Source organism: Ursus americanus, chromosome 3 (assembly GCF_024610735.1).
Source record: "Ursus americanus isolate L20-20 chromosome 3, mUrsAme1.1.p, whole genome shotgun sequence".
Lineage (NCBI taxonomy): Eukaryota > Metazoa > Chordata > Mammalia > Carnivora > Ursidae > Ursus > Ursus americanus.
The window spans coordinates 23,732,529-23,753,074 of NC_142129.1; the positions used below are offsets into that span (position 1 = coordinate 23,732,529).

General features: G+C 39.1%; 1 protein-coding gene across 1 annotated transcript in view; it reads right to left on the reverse strand.

Annotated features, from left to right (window-relative positions):
• SND1 (staphylococcal nuclease and tudor domain containing 1) overlaps nucleotides 1-20,546 on the reverse strand; it is a 406,385-nt gene that overhangs the window by 214,371 nt on the left and 171,468 nt on the right. Inside the window, exon 12 of the mRNA XM_045792715.2 lies at nucleotides 10,378-10,478. Within this exon, the coding sequence (XP_045648671.1) occupies nucleotides 10,378-10,478 (101 nt within the window). The remainder of the gene's footprint in view (nucleotides 1-10,377; nucleotides 10,479-20,546) is intronic.

Sequence of the window (20,546 nt, forward strand, 5' to 3'; positions counted from 1 at the left end):
CATGATCTTGGGGTATTGGGATCGAGCCCCACATCAAGCTCCCTGGTTTACGGGGCATCTGCTTGTCTCTCTCTGCCTCTGCCCCTCTCCTACCTCTCTTTCTCTCATATATAAATAAATCTTTAAAAAAAATGGACTGCTACAAAATCTAAGCCATAATCCAATGAGGCATTTTGTTTTGTTTTGTTTTGTTTTTTTTAAGATTTTATTTATTTATGTGACAGAGAGACAGCCAGCGAGAGAGGGAACACAGCAGAGGAGTGGGAGAGGAAGAAGCAGGCTCCCAGCAGAGGAGCCCGACGTGGGACTCGATCCCAGAACGGGGACCACGCCCTGAGCCGAAGGCAGACGCTTAACGACTGTGCTACCCAGGCGCCCCTTGTTTTGTTTTTTAATTAACCTGCAGCAACTACTACATAGCAGGCATTTCCTACATCTTATTTAAGCTAATACTTAGAATATTCTGTGAGGCAGCAATTTATCAGTGGATTAGCTTGGCCAGGAAGAGTGTGAAGACTGAGAAGAGGATGAAACGTAAAAACATTCAAGAAAAATCCTTAAGAAAAAAAAAGAAGTTTGAGTGGAAAAAAAAAATAGCCAGAACTGTGCAAAAGAGGACAAAGAAAGGACAGGGGGTGCCTGGCTGGCTCAGTCAATAGAGCATGCAATTCTTAACTTGGGGTCATGAGTTCAAGCCCCACATTGGGTACAGAGATTATTCAAATAAATAATAAATAAACTTTAAAAAGAGAGAGAGAGAGGACAGAAGCCCCTAAATATGAAATTACATCAATGGTGACCAGTCGAGTTCAGAGGCTTGGAGCTGATATACATGAACTTGACTGTTAGGTCTTAGTAAATATGCTGAACACTTAAATGCATTAGCATATTTAATCCTCACAACCACCTGATGAGGTGTGGGATTATTATATCTAAGTTACATAAGAAAAAACTAAGGCCCAAGACCGCACAGCTATCCAGAAGCAGGGCTGAGGTTTTACTTCATGTTGTTCATCTAAAGCCTACTTTTATCAACAGCCAGACACCCAACAACTTGCTTTAGACTTCATGTCAACACTAGGCCAAGTAGTCAGTTTTCCGGTTCCTAGATTCAATTGTCAAGAAATAACCAGTACTCAAAAGGAATATCCTCCACATAAAATCTATTATATTAGCATGATTAAACAATGGATAATTTCCCTTTATTTCCTAGACCTTTGAAAACTTTACCATTTTTTGTGGTTTTATTTTATTTATTTATTTTTATTATGTTCAATTAGCCAACATATAGTACATCGTTAGTTTTTGATGTAGTGTTCAAGGATTCATTAGTTGCGTATGCAATTTTTTATTACTTAAAAAAAAAAATCAGTTCACTTAGTATGAACTGGGGCAAATCCCCGGTAAGGCAGCATCATGACTGGGAGATAGCAGACTCTACAAAAACTCCATTCCTATTTACCTTACCACTTTGTACTGTGCTGGCCACAGGAATTGTAAAGAGAAAGGTGCTGAGAAATGACATACAAAAGACACAGAATTTTTGCTTATTGGTAACCATGTCAAATGTGCCCTTTCCTTATCACATCAATTGCATTATCCAGAAGAATAAAGAAAGAATGCTTGAGGGAGGTCAGAATGGCAGACTGAGAACTTATGTCCAAATGACATCCTTTACAAGGTCCCACCGAAATGATAGAAAAGACAGATATGGACAAGAATAGAGCCCTAATGGTGGTAGAAAACAAGAAACTGTGTTAACAGCATATCAGAAAGTTTGCACAAATCCTGAAAGACAGAAAGCAGATGGGATCTGATTGGTGGAGAACTGGCAGTGCCTCAAGGGCCTTTATTGACAAAATACAAAGCACCACAGTGAGGAGGTTTTGGGAACATCATTTGAGCAATTAATCAGGACCCACATTCAAAAGAGCTGGATCAGCCAGCCTCTTTCCTGTCCCTATGATTCCCACAAAGTTATTAAGAGCACAGGGTTTTGACCCTTGGCAAATACCCAAGAAAGAATCTACCAGCAAGCATGGGCATTTCTTATATCACATACTATGTTGTGTTCCTAAGTTCACATTCTATAAAACCACCCGAAACCCCTGAACAAACAGGGCTTGAGAAGAAAAACTGGATTATGGGTAGACTACTTAAACCCTGCAGAACTTTCTAGCCCAAGTACTAGCAAAAACCACCCTACTAAAAACAGGGGTACAGTTAAATCTCTACTGGCAGAGGAGCCATAAATCACAGGGCTCCCATGCTTCCTCCTCCTTCTAGAAGGACTTTGTTTTTACTAGAGACAATTTTAATCAAAACATAAAATCCGACTCAGGCTGTAGCCTTCTTCATTAATCCACTGTTTAAATACTAGAGGAAGTGTCTTCACAGCTTTTTCAACTACCCTAGCAGGGTGCTACCGAAGTTAAGCAAGCAGAAAGCATAAAGACACTTAAGGAGTCATGACTTACACAAAAGAAGTCACTGCGGTAGATTTTTCAACTTTACATTCTGAGATTTTTCTTTTTCTAAGTCTCTCTATTGCTAAAGCTCTATCTTTAATTGGAAGAAGGCTTACTTATCAATTCAATATTTTAAAGTATCTGGGAATATCGTTTCTAAACCAATACAACTTCAACATTACGCCAGCGAGATTCCCCAAATTACCAAGGTCATGTATAGGACAATTCATGGTTATAGAACAGAGGGTAGGTGATTTAACTGGGGAAGGACCTTAGATGGCGGTTGTAGCCTGTAAGAAACACAGAGACACAGCATTTGAGACTGAGTCAGACAAACACATCACATCCCCTTCTCACCCCACCCCAGTGAAGTACACGTAAGCTCGTTACCAGCCAAGGAATGCTGCCTTTGCTTAGACAGTCTTAGTGGGGTCTGAAATTTGTCTGCTTCCTCTATGCCCCAGGTCCAAACATTTTCAGGCACCCCACAAGGAAGACTGCCTCTGATACTTCCTGTTCACCTACGCCCTTTCACGACAGACATCTTGGGGAAGCAGGCATATACAACTGCAGAGGGACACCAAGGCGACCCCCATCTGGCCCTTCCTTCACACATATAAATCAAAGTTCCCAAATATTTGAGGATTTATGAAAGAAAAGGAACAGAATAAACAGAACATTTAGTCATGGGGGATAATTCAATGGAAGAGGGTTTTTAAATCTTAAAATACTATTCTCAGACAAAGTACTGTATTTGTGGAGTAGGAACAGGATGCTATTAAAACACTTGAACGAAAATTTTAAATATGAGCGCTGAAATAAAAAACAATTAAAAATGGGCTAGATTAAGAGAATAATCTCTGTAAATTTCATAGCAAAAGAAATAATTTTGTTTTAGAACTACCAATACATTCCTGATGCTTAACACAGTGCTTAGTACACACCAGGCATTTTATAACTACTTGATAAATGAACTAATGAGATGAATGAATAAGAGAGTGAGAATGAATGGAGATGACTCAATGTGCATGGCTGGCTGGGGTGAAGCAAGCTGAAAGATAAAGTTGAAGACAGCTCCTTGTATGTAGAACAAAAATGCAAAGGAAGACTTGGAAGAAAATTTACAGAGATGTGAAGCGTAAGATACAATACTGACAGAATTTGTAGAGTCAGAGGCAAAAGAGAAAGAAAATAATTCAAGAAGTAATAGAAAAACAATCTCCAAGTTGAAGACATGAGTGTTTGGCCCATTGAGTATGCAGCAAAAAAGGACACACCTAGAAATATTTTAATAAATTTTCAGAAAACCAAAGATAAACAGAAAATTGTAAAATCTTCCAGAGCCAGAAAACAAAATGGAAATTAAAGGAATGGAGATCGAATTCTCATGACTGGTGAAGCAATAGAACAACATGCCTTCACAGTTCTTAGGGAAGTAATTTTGAAGCTAGAATTTCATAGAGAAACTAATAATCAAGAATATAGGCAAAATGAAGACATCTTCAGACATGCAGCAATTCAGAAGCTTTACCACCTACACATGTAAAATCAAGGTTCTTCACCAAATCAAAAGGAAATACCACAAAAAGAATGAACTGAGATACATGTGGCTGGTGCATATGAAGCAGTACAAAATGGGAGCACCTGGGTGGCTTAGCTGGTTAAGCATCTGATTTTTTTTTTGTTGTTGTTAAGATTTTATTTATTTATTTGACACAGAGAGACAGCCAGCGAGAGAGGGAACACAAGCAGGGGGAGTGGGAGAGGAAGAAGCAGGCTCCTAGCGGAGGAGCCTGATGTGGGGCTCGATCCCAGAACGCCAGGATCACATCCTGAGCTGAACGCAGACGCTTAACGACCGCGCTACCCAGGCGCCCCTAAGCATCTGACTTTTGATCTCAGCTCAGGTCTTGATTTCAGGGTCGTGAGTTCAAGCCCCAAGCTGGGCTCCCACTTAAAAAACGACGACAAAACAAAAACAAAAAAAGAAGTACAAAATGGAGAAAGAGACAGACACACACACATAGAGAAAAACACACACAGAGAATTAACATTTCTGTGGGGATAAAATGACATAGGATTTCTTCTTCTGTAGGTCTTCTCACTCTACTACTCTCACTCTACTACTTGGTCCAACAGTAACTTAGAACTGCTATGGGGTGGGAGTGGAGGGTAAACTTTTGCGTTAAACTTACAAGCAAAGCTTAGAAGACAATTACACTGACAGAGGAGTAATGTAATAAATCTTGAAATAGAATAAAAACTTTTTATTTATTTATTTGAGAGAGAACGAAAGAGAAAGTGTGGGGGGTGGGGGGAGGGCAGAGGGAGAGGGAGAGAATCTCAAGTAGACTCCCAGCTGAGTGCAGAGCCAGAGGACAGGGCAGGCTCAATCTCATGACCCTGAGATCATGACCTGAGCTGAAATCGAAAGTCAGACACTTAACTGACTGAGCCACCCAGGTGCTCCAGAAGAAAAACTTTTAAAAGGAAGGAGAAGTCCAAAAAAGGTAGCATTGTAACTTTCTAATCTTTCAGAAAGGGAAATACTCTATAAAGTTAATCAGAAACAGTAACTGAACTTTATAAAAGTTTGCTAATGGTAAAACTTAAATAATATAACAAAATTGGAGGTTAAAGGAAAGAAGTAATAGTGAAAACATTCAAAAATATTCCTCTTTTATATAAGGAAGCAAAGGGATAAAGTTAAACATTTTTAAACTAGTAGTGTTAATTTATAAAGTTATAAGGATAACTGTCCAAAAAAATAAGAAGCAGACACAGCTAAGAAGTTAGTGTCTATGCTTCCATGGGAGCATCTGTGGGAGGCAGTGGCCCAGTCAGTGACATTAATGTCTCCGTACTTCCTCAGGTGCTAAAAGAGTATCTTCAGGATGTTGTAGGCAGCTCTAAATAAGAACACTAGGTCCAGAAAATTGGGTTTCAAGATGCCACTTTCTTCCTATGTTTAGCTTGAACGTCAGATATTAGTATGTTTTAAAATTTGAAAACTCGAGAGGGAGGTTTGGCCTGATGGTGAAAGCCTTAAAGCTACAGAAAAACACTCAAGACAGAAAAGCTGGGGATTGTAGGACACTTATTTCTACTGTGGCTGAGAAAAACCAAACTAGGATTCAAAAAAAGATTATTCTAGAAGAAGGACTAGACCTGACTTTGAGCTTCAGTCACTTACAGAAGACCTTAGGAAAGAAGTATTCCTGCAAACTGGAACGAGAGAAAAAGAAAAAAGAAGCAGAAGTCTCATCCCTTGCAAGTATGATTGTCTGCTTTACATAAATATAATAAAAGACAAGCTCTACCTATGAAGAATCCAAAGAGACTCAAAGAAAGTTCAAAAAGATGGCTTTGAGGTTTGCTGGATGACTGTCATTAGAACAAAGAGGTAACTAAGATGTCCCAAGTCCAAAAGATCTTCGACAATACCTCTGGCAGCAAGGTCTCATGCTTGTGTGGGTATCAAGGGAGCAGACGGCAAAAGGGCAAGGCAGGAAAGCAGTAGAGGGAAACATGGTTTCAAAAAGAATATTAGGGGGAAAAAATCACCTCCCCCGCAAAATATGACATTGTACAAAAACAGGCACTTTCCAATTGTTCCTATTCTACAGTTTCATCTCTAAGCCATTCTTTACTTTCCCCAAACAGGTCATGTCAATGGTCTCCTACCATTGTGAAACACTTCACATGAGACACACTGGGGAACTATCTTAAGTGATCCTGTATCTGCTGGATCTGTTAATGATTTTCCAGGGCTGGAGTGGCACTAAGTGTGAATGTGAGTATGTGAGGCTTAACCCTAAAGTTGTATTTTTTAGGTGCCCCCTTATAAATGTGAACAAATCTTAACACCTTTCTTTAAAAAAGGTGACATACAGAAAGACTGAGCAACCAGTTAATACATTATAATATGGGTCTGCCAAATTGGAGCTCCAAGTAATTGGGAAGTCCAGCACAAGAAAAGGTCACCCCAGAAAAATCTCACTCTTCAAGAAGGCTCTGACAAGAAAGAAAGAATGAGATTTTAATCACTGAAGCTAATTACATAGAAGACTAAATCACAAGAAGAGTTATTTAAGTGTCTTAAATACAATAAAAAGTAATTAACAGGAAGCGCCATCTTGACAGCTTCATGTCACAAACCAAGCCTAAAAGCCTCAGCTAATTCCCAGCCCGGGAGCCAGAGAATGAGAAACAACTCTAAGTCTGATCTTTTTATTTTTTATTTAAACTGTTTTGATTAACAGATAACAACTCTTGCCAACTCTACAGTGAAGTTAATCAAGAAAAAAATTTTAATCTATTAGAGGAATGATGAACCTCGCTTTCATTGATTCTCTAGAGGGCAAGAGATAGGAAGAGAAGACTGTCACACCAGAGGTGTCTCCCAGAGATCCTGTGACTCAACTCCCTCCCCTACACCAAAAAGCAAAACAGAAGGACTAGACTGAACCCTAGTGAGGATACAGACAATTCATACACTTTGACACGTGAAATACACCAAAAAATCTGCTCTGAAGTAACTGCAGGAGACTCCATCTCATGTGCCTCCTCCTCCTCATTGCCCTATGATCAGCAGCTTGAGAGAAGCTCTTCCACAGCCAGAGGAGCCCAGCTGATCTCCTGAACAGCAGGAAAGCTTCTAGATGCTATAAAAGCCCATACTTTGGTCTATAAGCCTACAGAGGATGATAGGCATAATTTGGATTGGATGACTTCTTAATTCTACAACATTTCTACAAGCTTGAACAAAGACTGTCTCTCAGGTGATGCATTACTATAGGAGCTCTCCTAAAGGACCTTCCCTGAGCTGACCTGTCCATTCTAGGATTTCGGCTGATGCCAATCAGACTGACTGAAGGCCACTCAGACATACCTGTGCACTTCTGTTCCAACCTGTTGAGCCTTTTGTTTCTGTCCTCATAACTATTTATGCTGGTTGTGCTTGTTATTTTAATTATGTACTTCATTAAATATTTTATTAACAACTGAAATAGGAGTATACAAAAGCATGTGTTTAGGAAAACAGATGAATACTTTTAAAAGGTTTAATAAGATGAATGGCTTTAAAATGGCTCCAAAATAAATGAGGGGGATGTAAACCACAAAAGTCTAGGGTTTCATCAATTAGTGTTTTTAAGTACTCATTCTGAAGAGGAAGTTATACAATTTATCAGGTTATCAGATAGTTGACCTACTCTGCCCATACATCAAAGATTTGGAAGTATATGTACATTTTTACATTGAAAATGAAAATATTTTAGATTAAAAAAAATCCCTCCTCTAGCCAATGTTTTTGAATACTTAACCATTACACTCAGAACGCTGTTAGTATAACCTAAATTTTAACTATAAGCTGAGTATCTGAACATTATTTATTCATACAACTCTTTTATAATATTATTTGGAAAGATTTGCAAAAGTACAGAAAATTCAGAATAATAAAAACAAAATCAAGGCAAAGGGATAAGTAAAGAGACGCTCTGAGTATGAATGGAACCTAAAAAGCATAAGAAGCATTAAAAGGTTCATCTTCCAGAAGCAACCTATCTTTGGCAAGGACATCCCAATAACCAACCAAAAAGGGAAAACTATCCAATACAACTTCTCCAGTATTGATTACATAATAACAAAATCCAGGCTCAGTAGAAACAAGTGTCCCAGTATTCCCTGTTATGCTTCAGTAAGGGACACTCAGCAATATAATAAACAAGTAATTCAAAAATTTACTGAAACTCCCACCGTACGCTGAATACCGACACTACAACAGGGAATATAACTGACAAAAATCCCTATCTTTAGGGAGCTTAGGGTCTAGTGAGAGCTTGTCTCAAAAGTATCCATAAATCTCAGTTATTTCTCCTGAGGGCAGCCCTGCAGTTGCTTCACATAGTTTAGTAGAAAGAACTCATAATGCTTCCCAGGCACCTTGCTAGGCTGATCTAATCGAGGAGACAATTTAGGTATCTAGAAGAATCAATATGCTGGTAAATAATTGGTAAATCACACAAAAATAATATTTCTTATAATCCAGTTAACAAGAACTGAGAGGTAGAGAAAGGCCAAGGTTATCATCTCTGGCATGAACCTGAAGTACAGACAGTCTATGCTGTCAATGAAGACCCATCAAATTGTGTTAATCAAACAAACTGAAAAAAAAAAAAAAAAAAAAAAAAAAAAAGACTGATACCTTCTTATGAAGGCTTGAGAATCTGACCAAAACCTTGGCTGGTACAGAGAGCCACCCAACCTTTGCAGAAAGGCATGCTAGCCTGAAGGAGTAATCTCCTTCGAAGCCAAGATCAACACTGTCGAAACCTCAAGGTTTCATGGCATGGAGCACGTCCACAACACCCTACTATGGAATTTTTAAACTAGCTGTTTCAAATTGTCCTATAAAAAGAATAGACTCTGTAACACACTCAGATTATGTAAAATTTTAAGCAGTGTGAATTTACTTTAAGAGTATACCACAGTGGTAACTAAATGAAATAACCTACTCTGATGGATTGTTAAACACAGGTGGAAACCATCTTACAAAAATAAAGATGTGGATTTTTACAGTAGTGACACTGTTGTTTTTACCAGTATGTTAGACAGCAGGAGCAGTTATTTACTGTATGACTCCTTGTTAGTGACAGTTAAAATTTTAATATATAGGAATACTAACTTTCCAGCTCTCCATAATAGAGTAGCATGCATCCAGCTCCTAAGAAGCAGTGACAAAGTGATAATAATCATTATTGCAACGTGCAGACAGAAAAATGACCAAAATATATCCTAGTCTCTCCCATGTCAAAAATATTATCTGATTTGTCAAGATTCTGCTTCTAATAGAGCCTGTCACTTGTGATGGTGTTAAGGTAGTGACAACAAAAGCCTGTATTGAGTTCCTCTCCACGAAGTCTCTGACTGTTGTGTGAACAGGAACGTTTACATAAATATAGGAGTGATAACAGTGACCAAAAATAGTTACTGCCAAAGTGTGATAGCATGAATGAGCAGAAAAGGTTCCTTTTTGGTTAAGAGAGCTTCTGGAAGGTAAATTATCTGCAGGATCCTCTCTTTCCTTTCAGAGGCACGCTGTAGCTTAGAGGTGTTTCTCCTAATGGGCTCCATTGTACTTTCAACAAGACAATCCCTGTTTTGATGGGAAACCTATTCTTTTCTTCCCCTCCACTATGTCCCCTTAAAAGAGAAGAAAAATACCAGTTTGGTAAACAAACAGCACTTAAGATTGTTAACTAGAAATGGAAACAATTATCATGCTGGTATATTTTACGCAGAGTAAGAACTGCTACTGGGGACTGACTGACTGCTTTAATATTCACTGTGGAAGCATGGCGCAGCGGGCTGCAGGCTTCCTCCTTCCCCCATCAGATACCTCCCTTAAAAGACTGTTCATCAACCAAGTTCCCAAGAGACTTTGGAATAGAACAGGATATGGCCAGTACAAAAGAGGCCCCATCATCTACTGACAACATACATCCATATAAAGAAAATGTCCAATGAACCCTTCTTCCCCTGCCCTCCCTTTTTTGGGGGGAGGGGTGTCTATAATTGAACTTCCTAAATTAGTGTGCAGATAATTTTTCCACCTAATGTTGGATAGTACCTAGGGCCTGACAATAAATGGCATTATTAATAGTAATAATGTATGCTACATAGTGCCAAGCACACAGAGCCCAATAAATCTTAAACGATAATGAAAGAATATGATTAGCTAATGAATGATTATGAAATGCTTTGCAAATGTGAAGTGCTACACAGACATAATAATTAAGAACCACTGTGTTAAGAGCAACAGAAAGCAAATCAGGGAGAAAAGAAAGGAGAGACGTGACTGAGGACAACTTGCAGGTCTGGCTGAGTCCCTGTTGGTCAGAACACTCACATTCCTCCAATGGTGACAGTGGCACACGTCCGCTCTGAAAAGGCAGGCACCGTCTCTGTGGCTGGGCTGGCTGGTCTAATGTAGTCCACAGTTACATTGACCTGCAAATAAAGAATCAAGGGAGTTAAGGCTGCGAGTCTGCAACACAGCTCACTAGCAGGCACGTGTTGTGAAAGGTCACCTGAGGGCAGCCTCGCAGTTGCTTCACATGGTTTAGGAGAAACAACTCTGGGCCGACCATTTTGAATTTTCTGGGCCGACCATTTTAAAAAACAACAATCGAAAGATAGCTGAACCACAGACTGGGAGAAAATATCAGCAAAAGCCTTATCTGATAGAGGACTGTTAACCAAAATATGCAAAAAGTTTTAAAAATTCATCAGGAAGAAAATGAACAACTGATTTCAAAATGGGCTGAAGATCTGGACATCTCACCAAAGAAGACCTTCAGATGGTGACGATGCTCTCCATCAAATATCACTGGGGATACAAATTACAAAACTAATGAGCTACCACTACATTGGGACTGCCCAACCCTAAACGCTGACAACAAATGCCGAAGTGGGTGTGGAGCAGAGAGGACTCTCATTCCCTGTTAGTGTGAATACAAAACAGCATAGCTACTTTGAAAGACAGCTTGGTGGTTTCTTATAAAACTAAACATATTTTACCATACGTTCCAACAATCACGCGCCTTGGTATTTATCCAAATGAATTGAAACTTATGTCTATACAAAAACCTGGATAAGCATGTTTACAGCATCTTTACTCATAACTGCCAAAATCTGGAAGCAACTAAGGTGTCCTTTAGTAGATGAACATATAAACAAACTACGGTACATCCAGATAATGGAGTATTATTCAGCACTAAAAAGAAATGAGCTATCATGCCATAAAAAGACATAGGGGAATCTTAAATGCATACTGCTAAGAGAAAAAAGCCAACCTGAAAAAAGGTGACATATTGTATGGTTCCAATTATATGACATTCTGGAAAAGGCAAAATTATAAAGACAATGAGATCAGCAGTTGCTGGGGGTCAGGGGAAAGAGAGAGGGATGAGCAGGACAAGCACAGGGGACTTTTAGGGCAGTGAAACTATTCTGTATCATACAATAATGATGGACACATGCCACTACACATTTCTCAAAATCCAGAGAACGTAGAACACCGAGAATGAACCCTATTTAACTATGGACTTTCAGTGGTGATATATCAATGTAGGTTCATCAATTATAACAAATGTATCACTCTGGTGGGGACTATTACAGTGAGGGAGGCTGTGCTTATGTAGAGGTAGGGCGTAAATGGGAACTCTCTACTTTCTGTTCAATTTTGCTATAAACCTAAAACTGCTAAAAATTTAAAAGACTGATACCAAAAGAGAAAGACAAATGGCCAAACAGTTAAGGTCCCACAGATATTACACTTGACAGAAAAGAGGTTGGCAATACACCTACAGGACTCCTAGATAACATTATGTGTAAAGCAGTTCTTTAACCTTTTCAGACTCCTTGAAGATCTGTTTTTTAAATCATGAAATGCCTCTACAGAAAAGCTGCACATAATTTCAGTCTACCAAAACTTTTCCAGAACCAAGTTAAGAAACATCAAGGAGAACAAACGACAGTCACAAGGATGCTCGGGACTGGTATCACAGTATGTAAATAAAATGACACAGCTAACTACACCCAGGACCAATACAGTTGAAGTTAGGAAGTTTTGGAGGAAAAAAACAAGGACTGAATGGACCAGAAAAACTTTAAATTTCGAATGAAGAAAGGGTAGGTATACAAATAGGTTAGGAAGCTAGGAACTTAAAATGAGAAAGTTGTCTAATCCTAATATACAACATATGGATATGGACATACTGAGCAATGATCTTTATGAAAAGATTTAAGAAGAAACAAGTATGTGGTATCCATTAATAAACATGCAGTGTCTGTCTTACAGAACTAAGGTATATGCCTGGTTTTGGCCATGGCCAAGGTTTATATACCTGCACTGAAGAAAATACACTGGATCAAGCATCCTGAAGCCATCCTCGTAGTCAGAAAGTCTAGAATCTCATTTTCTAAACATGTCGTTAGTTCCCACTGATCAGCTTAAAGACAGCATATTGCACAGACATCAAGTTCAGCCACAGTGCTGGTGAGCACGATTAAAATCCTTTCAAACTGTCTGTTCCTCAAAAACTCATTTTAAAAATGAATACAGAAATTTTGAAAAGGACAGCTGCCTCAAAATTCGGACTGTCAGATCACTCATTTGAATGCTCCATCTAATCACGGTTTCAGAGCGACAGGGAGTCCTATCAGAGAGAAAGCCAATTAAGGACTGAAGGTAAGGTAAATCTTTCTTATGAGAAGTACTGTCATAACACAACAAGACAGACAAGAAGAAAATATACAGAAGGCCCCTGAAGTCAGATTGTATACACCGGAATTATTGCTAGGTCTCACCAATTTGTCTAAAGCTAAGGAGATGGGTACCTATGAAGTATATGATCAGACTAGGGGTGGGATGGGGTTTAACAACCAGTGCCTCCTTCAGAGACGTTTTAATAGTTTCCCTGTATGCAGCTGGCCAGCATTAATACAGGCCAAAGACAGGACAAGGAACGAGAGGGGCTACAAACGGAAGCATGGCTGACTCAAATCCCTTGGAGAGGAAAAGCTTGTCCCCAAGCTGTCTGCAGTGACATACCCTGGAACTCTGTACACTGGCAAGGCCCTACAACTAACTTATAGAAGCAGGAAGAGAGCCAGGAGAGCACCTGGATATCTGTTTAAGTCATGGCAAAATCACACAGGAAATTGGCAGCGTACAGGAGCTAAACCTCAAGGGTGCCCACACCAAGGAGTGTAAAGGAACTCAGGGCTAAATTTAAAAAGGGCAAAGCCAAAGAATATGGTGGAATTGGGGGCACTTGGTGGGAAGGCAAAAATTATGTGGAAGTGAGGAAAGAGGTCCGCATATCTGTGTTCTCACCTGATCCACCTAACAAGCTCAAGCCCACAGTTCTACTACAATGGAAACATTCATCCTTGCTTAAAAATAAACTAAGTGAATCTCAAGGCTACCTTGTACCTGCCAATGCCAAGCCTCTAACTCAGCAGACAGGAATGGGACAGCAGCTCTTCAATGCAAATATATTGCAGAGTAACATTAGCTCTTTATGCAGAGAGCATTAATTCATACAGAAGGCCACGTGAGTAATGGTGGTGACGATGGTGGTGGTGGTGGTGGTGGGGTAATAGGTAATTAACAAAAATGAACACCTGGCCATCCTCCAGTTCAGAAGGCCAAAAGGCACTCTATTCCTAAAACTGACTTTCAGGAAATGAAGTGGGAAGACCAAACAAACAAAACTTTCATCTTCAATAACCTAAAGAATCAATAATTACATTCATCTCCCAATTAATTTCTTCCTTTATCTCGGAAAAGAACTGAAAGTAAGAGATTAAAAAAGAGCTCTCTGGGGAGGCAACATTATTAAAGTAAACCTCAAATACAAATGAGGCCCCAAGAACAGCCCATAGCCAAGACACACACCTGCAGGCAGCCCTGATAAACCAAGAATTAAAGTCAATGTATAATTAGCATTTATGTCCCTCTCCTGTGGATTCTGAGATCTGTTTCTGTACCTTGAAGCCATCTCTAGATACCCATCACTGACTTGTCAATCACTTTAAAAAGAGCCACAATTTAAGTAGTTTCAATTAAAACGGTGTATCTTAGCAAGGTCTTTGAATAAATCATAACTTTAGTTTTGTGCTTGTGGGTTAAATACATACAGAATGGCAGGAGTTAAAAAGTAGCAGATTAATGCAGATAGGTTCCTCATTTATCAAGCAAAGATACTCCTGGAATGTTTAGTATACAAGTATTTTTTACATGTACATAACACAAAGGGCCTGATCTCTGATCTCTCTTAACAGCAATGACCCCAAGGAGTCCTGGGCTCTTGCTTGGTTCTACTAGTTCTCTCACAAAAGAATCACATCCCAACTTTGGGTCTCACTTTTTCACCCGGAAAATTTAGAGCATACACTATCACTGAACTCTCGAATTCCAAGATAGCCTGATATGGTGTATTATACGGCGTTTTTCTTAGGCCTTTGTAATTCCTATCTTACCTTTACTACAATATATTGGAACACATAGATTGTAAGCTCCAGAAGAAGGCAGGTCATGCCTTTTGCTCACTAACACTGTTGTCTCAGGGCCTGTACAGGAGTAGGAGGGTATATAGTAACTATCTGTTGCATGAATGGATATGTGTAATCAGGAGTCCTTTCAGACATAAAATTCTATTTTTTTTTTTAAGATTTTATTTATTTGTCAGAGAGAGAGTGAGAGAGCACAAGCAGAGTGAGCAGCAGACAGAGGGAGAAGCAGACTCCCTGCCGAGCAAGGAGCCCGATGCGGAACTCAATCCCAAGACCCCGGGATCATGACCTGAGCTGAAGGCAGTCGCTTAACCAACTGAGCCACCCAGGCGCCCACAGACATAAAATTCTAAAGGACACCTTTGAAATGAGAAGGATCAATTTTGAGGACTACTTTGTCAAGTTGTTGACCTTTCCGCTGTTTTATATGACAAAAAATATATTTATTTAAAAGAGAAGGAAGAGGAGTATTTTGAAATCATGATAAAGCCTTAATCACAGCCGTTCCTGTAACAGGTTAAGCAAGCAAAATATATGTAACTTCCCATATTATTTGTTTCTCAAACACATTTTCAAAGAAAAAAAAAGGGTGAGGGGCAATCTAATTTGATTCGTCCTTGGTCCATTAGATTGTAGAGTACTCCTTTCAGGACCTTTCAGAGAAATGAAGATAAAAACTTAAGACCAAATTTATATCACAATCTCTTATAAAGCATGGAAGCAATTTAGTTCAACAGAACAGCTGTGGGCCACACTAAAGAATTCTGAGGATCTATGGATGGATATTCTTCATCCAACTGATCTCTCAAAAAGTCAAACTAACAAAGAACTTCATAGACTTCACGGTAGTGATGATAATGAAATGACAAAATGACAAAATCTGAACCATGTATAAAGAATAAGGAATGGAGAAAAACAACTGCATACCCACAACATTTCCAGGTCACAGCCTGAGTTTAGTATTCATATAACTAGGGCTGTTATGTAAAGCTATTTTGCATAATTATCATATAATCCCACCCACTATTCCACATGGCCAATCATAAATTCACAAAGAGCTGTAATAAATACCCTGCCTCTGGATATAAGCTCTTAAATGACCCATCACTCTCATGACAGAATTTCCAGGTAGCTATGAAAAGCTTCTATGCACCCCAGAAAAGACAACATCGCCATCTGGGAAAGTCCAGCTAATGCAACCGGAAGACAAAAGTAAGTAGAACAAACTATTTTACACAGCTTAAATAAGAGCATGGACTCGAGCCACCAGGCTGCAAGGTTTGGTTCCCAGCAATTCTACATAAGAGCTGTGCGAACTTGGATAAGTTATCTAACTCCTCTGTGCTTCAGTTTAACATGGATAAGTCTGCCTATCTCACAGTCAGAGGAAGAAATGCATTAATAAACACAACGCTTTTAGAACAGGGCCGGACTCAGAGTAAGCTCTATGTGTCAGTTATGTTTAGGTAAACATGTACTGATTTTCTAGGAGGAGAGCCTGGCACAAAGTTCGTGCTAAATAAGTGCATGTGTGATAAATAAGTACATGAATACATACATATATGCATAAATAAGATGCATGTTGACTTAAATCATTAGACTACTGAAATCATTAGGTAGAAAGACTCAATTAAATACACTTTTCTCCTTAAGGAGCCACAGCAAACAAGAATATGTAGTTCATACATATTCATCCCAACTTAGAGATAAGTAAGACATTTTAAAGAATGATACACTATTTAGTATTTATTTACACATTTTCTAGATTAATTTTGTAGGTACTAGTTGTTGAAGATTTTATTTACCAAAGATAATTAAAGCAGAGTGTGGGGAATAATCTCAATTAATAGGTTAACTAGATTTTTTTTTTAAAGATTTTATTTATTTATTTGACAGAGATAGAGACAGCCAGCGAGAGAGGGAACACAAGCAGGGGGAGTGGGAGAGGAAGAAGCAGGCTCATAGCAGAGGAGCCCGATGTGGGGCTCGATTCCATAACGCCGGGATCACGCCCTGAGCCGAAGGCAGACGCTTAACCTTTGTGCCACCCAAGCGCCCCTAACTAGAGATATTTTAAGAGGATACTCCGTGCCTAAATTAGGAAGACAATGAACAAAGAGACTAAGTCTTCACTTGTCTAGACAAAACTGGACCTTCCATAATACTCCCCAAGATTTATGTATGCTCAATCTTTCTTCCCTGCTAAATAAAAAGCACCTTACGTATTAATTTAAAAATATATACATCTCATATTTTTACATTTTCAAACAACTTTTAATGACCCATTCACCTAGACACAGGATGAGCTTCCAGATGAACTGCTGAGGGGGAGCCTCTCGGTCCTGCTTCTGGGCAGGGCTTACCTCCCAGCCAAGCTAGCTCCTCAGGTGCAAGCACTTGTGCCACCACTCAACCCCCAAAGAGGACATCAAACTTACCTCCTCCAGACAGCACGGGGTCACAAAAACACCATGAGCCACAAATAAGAGCAACATATGTATATTCACATTCTCTAGTAGCAACATTAAAAAGGGAAAAGCAGATGAAGTTATTTTTAATAATATTTCCTATTTAACTAAAAATATATAAAACGTCCTATCAACAAATAACCAATATGAAAAGGATACTGAGATTATTTTTACCTGATACGAAGCCACTGAAATCCGGTGTACATTCTGCAGTCCTACACATCTCCATCCGGACCATGCACCTTTCATGTGCTTGGGAGCCACATGTGGCTCTCGACACCACACCAGTCTGCACACACCTAGATTCTCCCTTAAGGCACAAGAGTCTTAGCCTCATCCTCTATTACATGATCCTACCTATTGTGATTCTAACTTTCTCCACCTCTTTCTGGGAGCTTTTGTTATCTTCTATTTTATGAATCCCTGTAAACACTCTTAAACCAAATAGGAACAAACATGGTATGAAAAACCAGGTATGAAAAATAAAATGTTTATCCTTCATTTTCTTTTAAAAAATCTGTTACCTGACTAGAGCAGAAAGCTTTGGAACTTTTAGTTCCTAAAAACAATTTCAGATGTAAAAATAAATTTGCACAAAGGAAAAAAAATTCCTTTAATTTATGACTATCGTTGTAAAATTTATTGTTCTGTATTTGATGAAGATACTTTTCAATCACTTCTACCATTTCAATGGTCGAGTTTTATTTATCCTTGATTTGCTGACATAATTCTAGAATTCTTTACCTTAGTGGCTGGAATTAATTCTACTGGATTGATGGTGACTAGAAACTCAGGTTAAAGAAATATCTGCTTTTGTAGTGGTGATTAATTCTTCTGCTGAGTATTGATTGATATTACTAGAAAGAAAATGAGCAATTGCTAGATGTGAACTATTTTTTTTTAATGATTCTTTTTTTTTTTTAAAGATTATTTATTTATTTATTTGATAGAGATAGAGACAGCCAGCGAGAGAGGGAACACAAGCAGGGGGAGTGGGAGAGGAAGAAGCAGGCTCATAGTGGAGGAGCCTGACGTGGGGCTCGATCCCGTAACGCCGGGATCACGCCCTGAGCCGAAGGCAGACGCTTAACCACTGTGCCACCCAGGCGCCCCGTGAACTATTTATTTTTATAACCACAATCAAAAAGCTGAAATTTATGTTTCATTAGGATATTGCCGAGCTCGGATCTCTCTTAAAACAATTTTTACAGAAGGCCAAACTGGGGAACCTAAGCAATTTTATAGATAATGGACAAAAAATTATACATCTACACTGCAAAGATAAGGAAACAAACGAATCCTCCCTTCCTACCTCTCCAATCCAGCCTAGCTGTACTGTGTAACACCCCCCCACTTTGAAATCATTGTAATTAGGTGCTAAGGCTGGTTGTTTATTCACATATATTTATGTTGCTCTCCCTCATCTACAATCACCCCTCCCAACTCCTCCACAGAGTCAGAACTATTCTGAGCATATTCCAGTTTCATCAATGGAATGTTAACCTATAGTGCTTACAAGCCTCTGTAAGAGCAGAGGCAAGGAGCATTTCTATTTGATGTATTTCTGACAAAATGAACTCTTTACCCCCCACCACCTTGCTGGATGGGCAGATGCTTTTATCTGTTTTGAGAGGAAAGGTAGAAATCCAGCTTAACACAGGGCCTGTGGAGAAGCTGAGAGTCTCTACTGACATTAAGCATTCATTTAAGTGGACATCACTGCTTCCTGATAAACATTCAGTTTGGTAAATATTTAATTAAAAGCATACACAGGCAAGAGATCCACAAATACATGTGAAAACATTTTATATAAGGACCCATTAGAGACAGGCAAAGATTTCTAGAAGTAGTGACTTGACAACGGTAACATTAAAATGGTCTCAAAATATTCCTTCATTTATGTATGAGGTAAATAATGGCACATACACAGTTTTGAAAATACGGTTCTGACACTGAAAATATTTCAAGTAATTCTGATGAGGATCACAGAAAAACAGAGACCACTATATGAAAATAACCACACAGCTGCCAGTATTTTCATTAATCCTCCAGAATCTTCAGTCCTTACAAGCATGCAAATATATGTAAAAAGTATAATCTGTGTTTGCACAAATGCTCCATCATCTTATTCATTACCGTATCCCAATACCTAACTGTAATACCACGGTGTCCCTAACAAAGAATGCTGAGGCCCCAGAAGAAATACGGGAAACTGCCCCTAGTGTCTCCCATATGGTTCTTCTTACTCTCATCAGAGCTACCATCTCCCACTGCTTTCCTCCAGAGGATGGAAGTTTCTCCCTTGCACAAGTGTCAGTCACAGGCATCTGTGTCCAAAATTCCTAAGGTCAGCAGCAGTCAGGGGAAATTCAAACATTTCGTCCAGAACTCTCCCTGGAGGAGTTCGAGCCACACAAGCCGCAAAAATACACAGAGATACTTATGCCTTTGTGTAGAATATACACAATGTCACTCAGTCTTTAAAACAACAGCAGTAATAAAACTGAGAGGCCCAAGGCTATGAAGAAAGAGGATTTGTTTAATGGCATCTGAGAAGAATTACTGGGGGAAAGGGGGATATTATTAAGACATGGATAAAAACAAAAGGCAACATTTTCTCTGCAAATATATGCTAGTCTATGAAGAAAATGTCTCCACTCACCAAAAGGCCAAACAGGGGAACCTACGCAATAGTGGGGGCTAACGTATTCACCTTGTCAAGAGTTCCAATAAATCCTTATTGCTCTGGGGGCTAGGTGTTGCCTGGGTGAGCAGAGCCAGTGCAGAAAAGCCATCCTGCATTCACTACAGTTCAAAGCACACCCATTTCTCCAGCATGCTCATGAGCTGGCATTTAGAAGTCACTCAGACAAAGGGAATATATATATTCAGGTAAATTAACTAAAGGCCAAAGTTAGAATGGTGAACTGGACTAAAAGAAGTGTATCATGACCTCCAAGAAGAATTATGAAGAAAAATATAGTAATTCTTAAGGAATGCCAGCCAATGGCACAAAGAAAAATAGCCAAAGGATACAGCTCTTCTGTATTTATATAAATTATTCTTGGTTTTGATGCTAAGAAAAGATTCCAAGATAAACAGATGGTAACATCACAGGTCTTTCTTCCTTTAGATATACCACCCTCTCCCTGTATTTCGCAGAGAAGACAGAGGCTTACTAAATGAAACGAAGTTCCTTGATCAAAGGCACAGCGTGCACAGAGCAATAACACCTAAGGTCAATGCCTGAAACTACACACGGAGACTGATCAAACACCATCCTGCATTGCATCTGGGTCCACCTCCAAATCCAGGTCTCTGGACTTGTATGCAGCCACTGTTTAAAAAAACAACAACAACCCCCCCCCCCAAAAAAAACCCCAAAAACAAAACAAAACAAAAAACAGTTTATATGCATGTGGTCAACTCTCCAGCCCACAAATATATACTGGAAACCAGGTGAACATAAAAATGGACGATAAACTTAAGTCAAATGCATTATTTGCATACCTAACCACCTAAATTCATG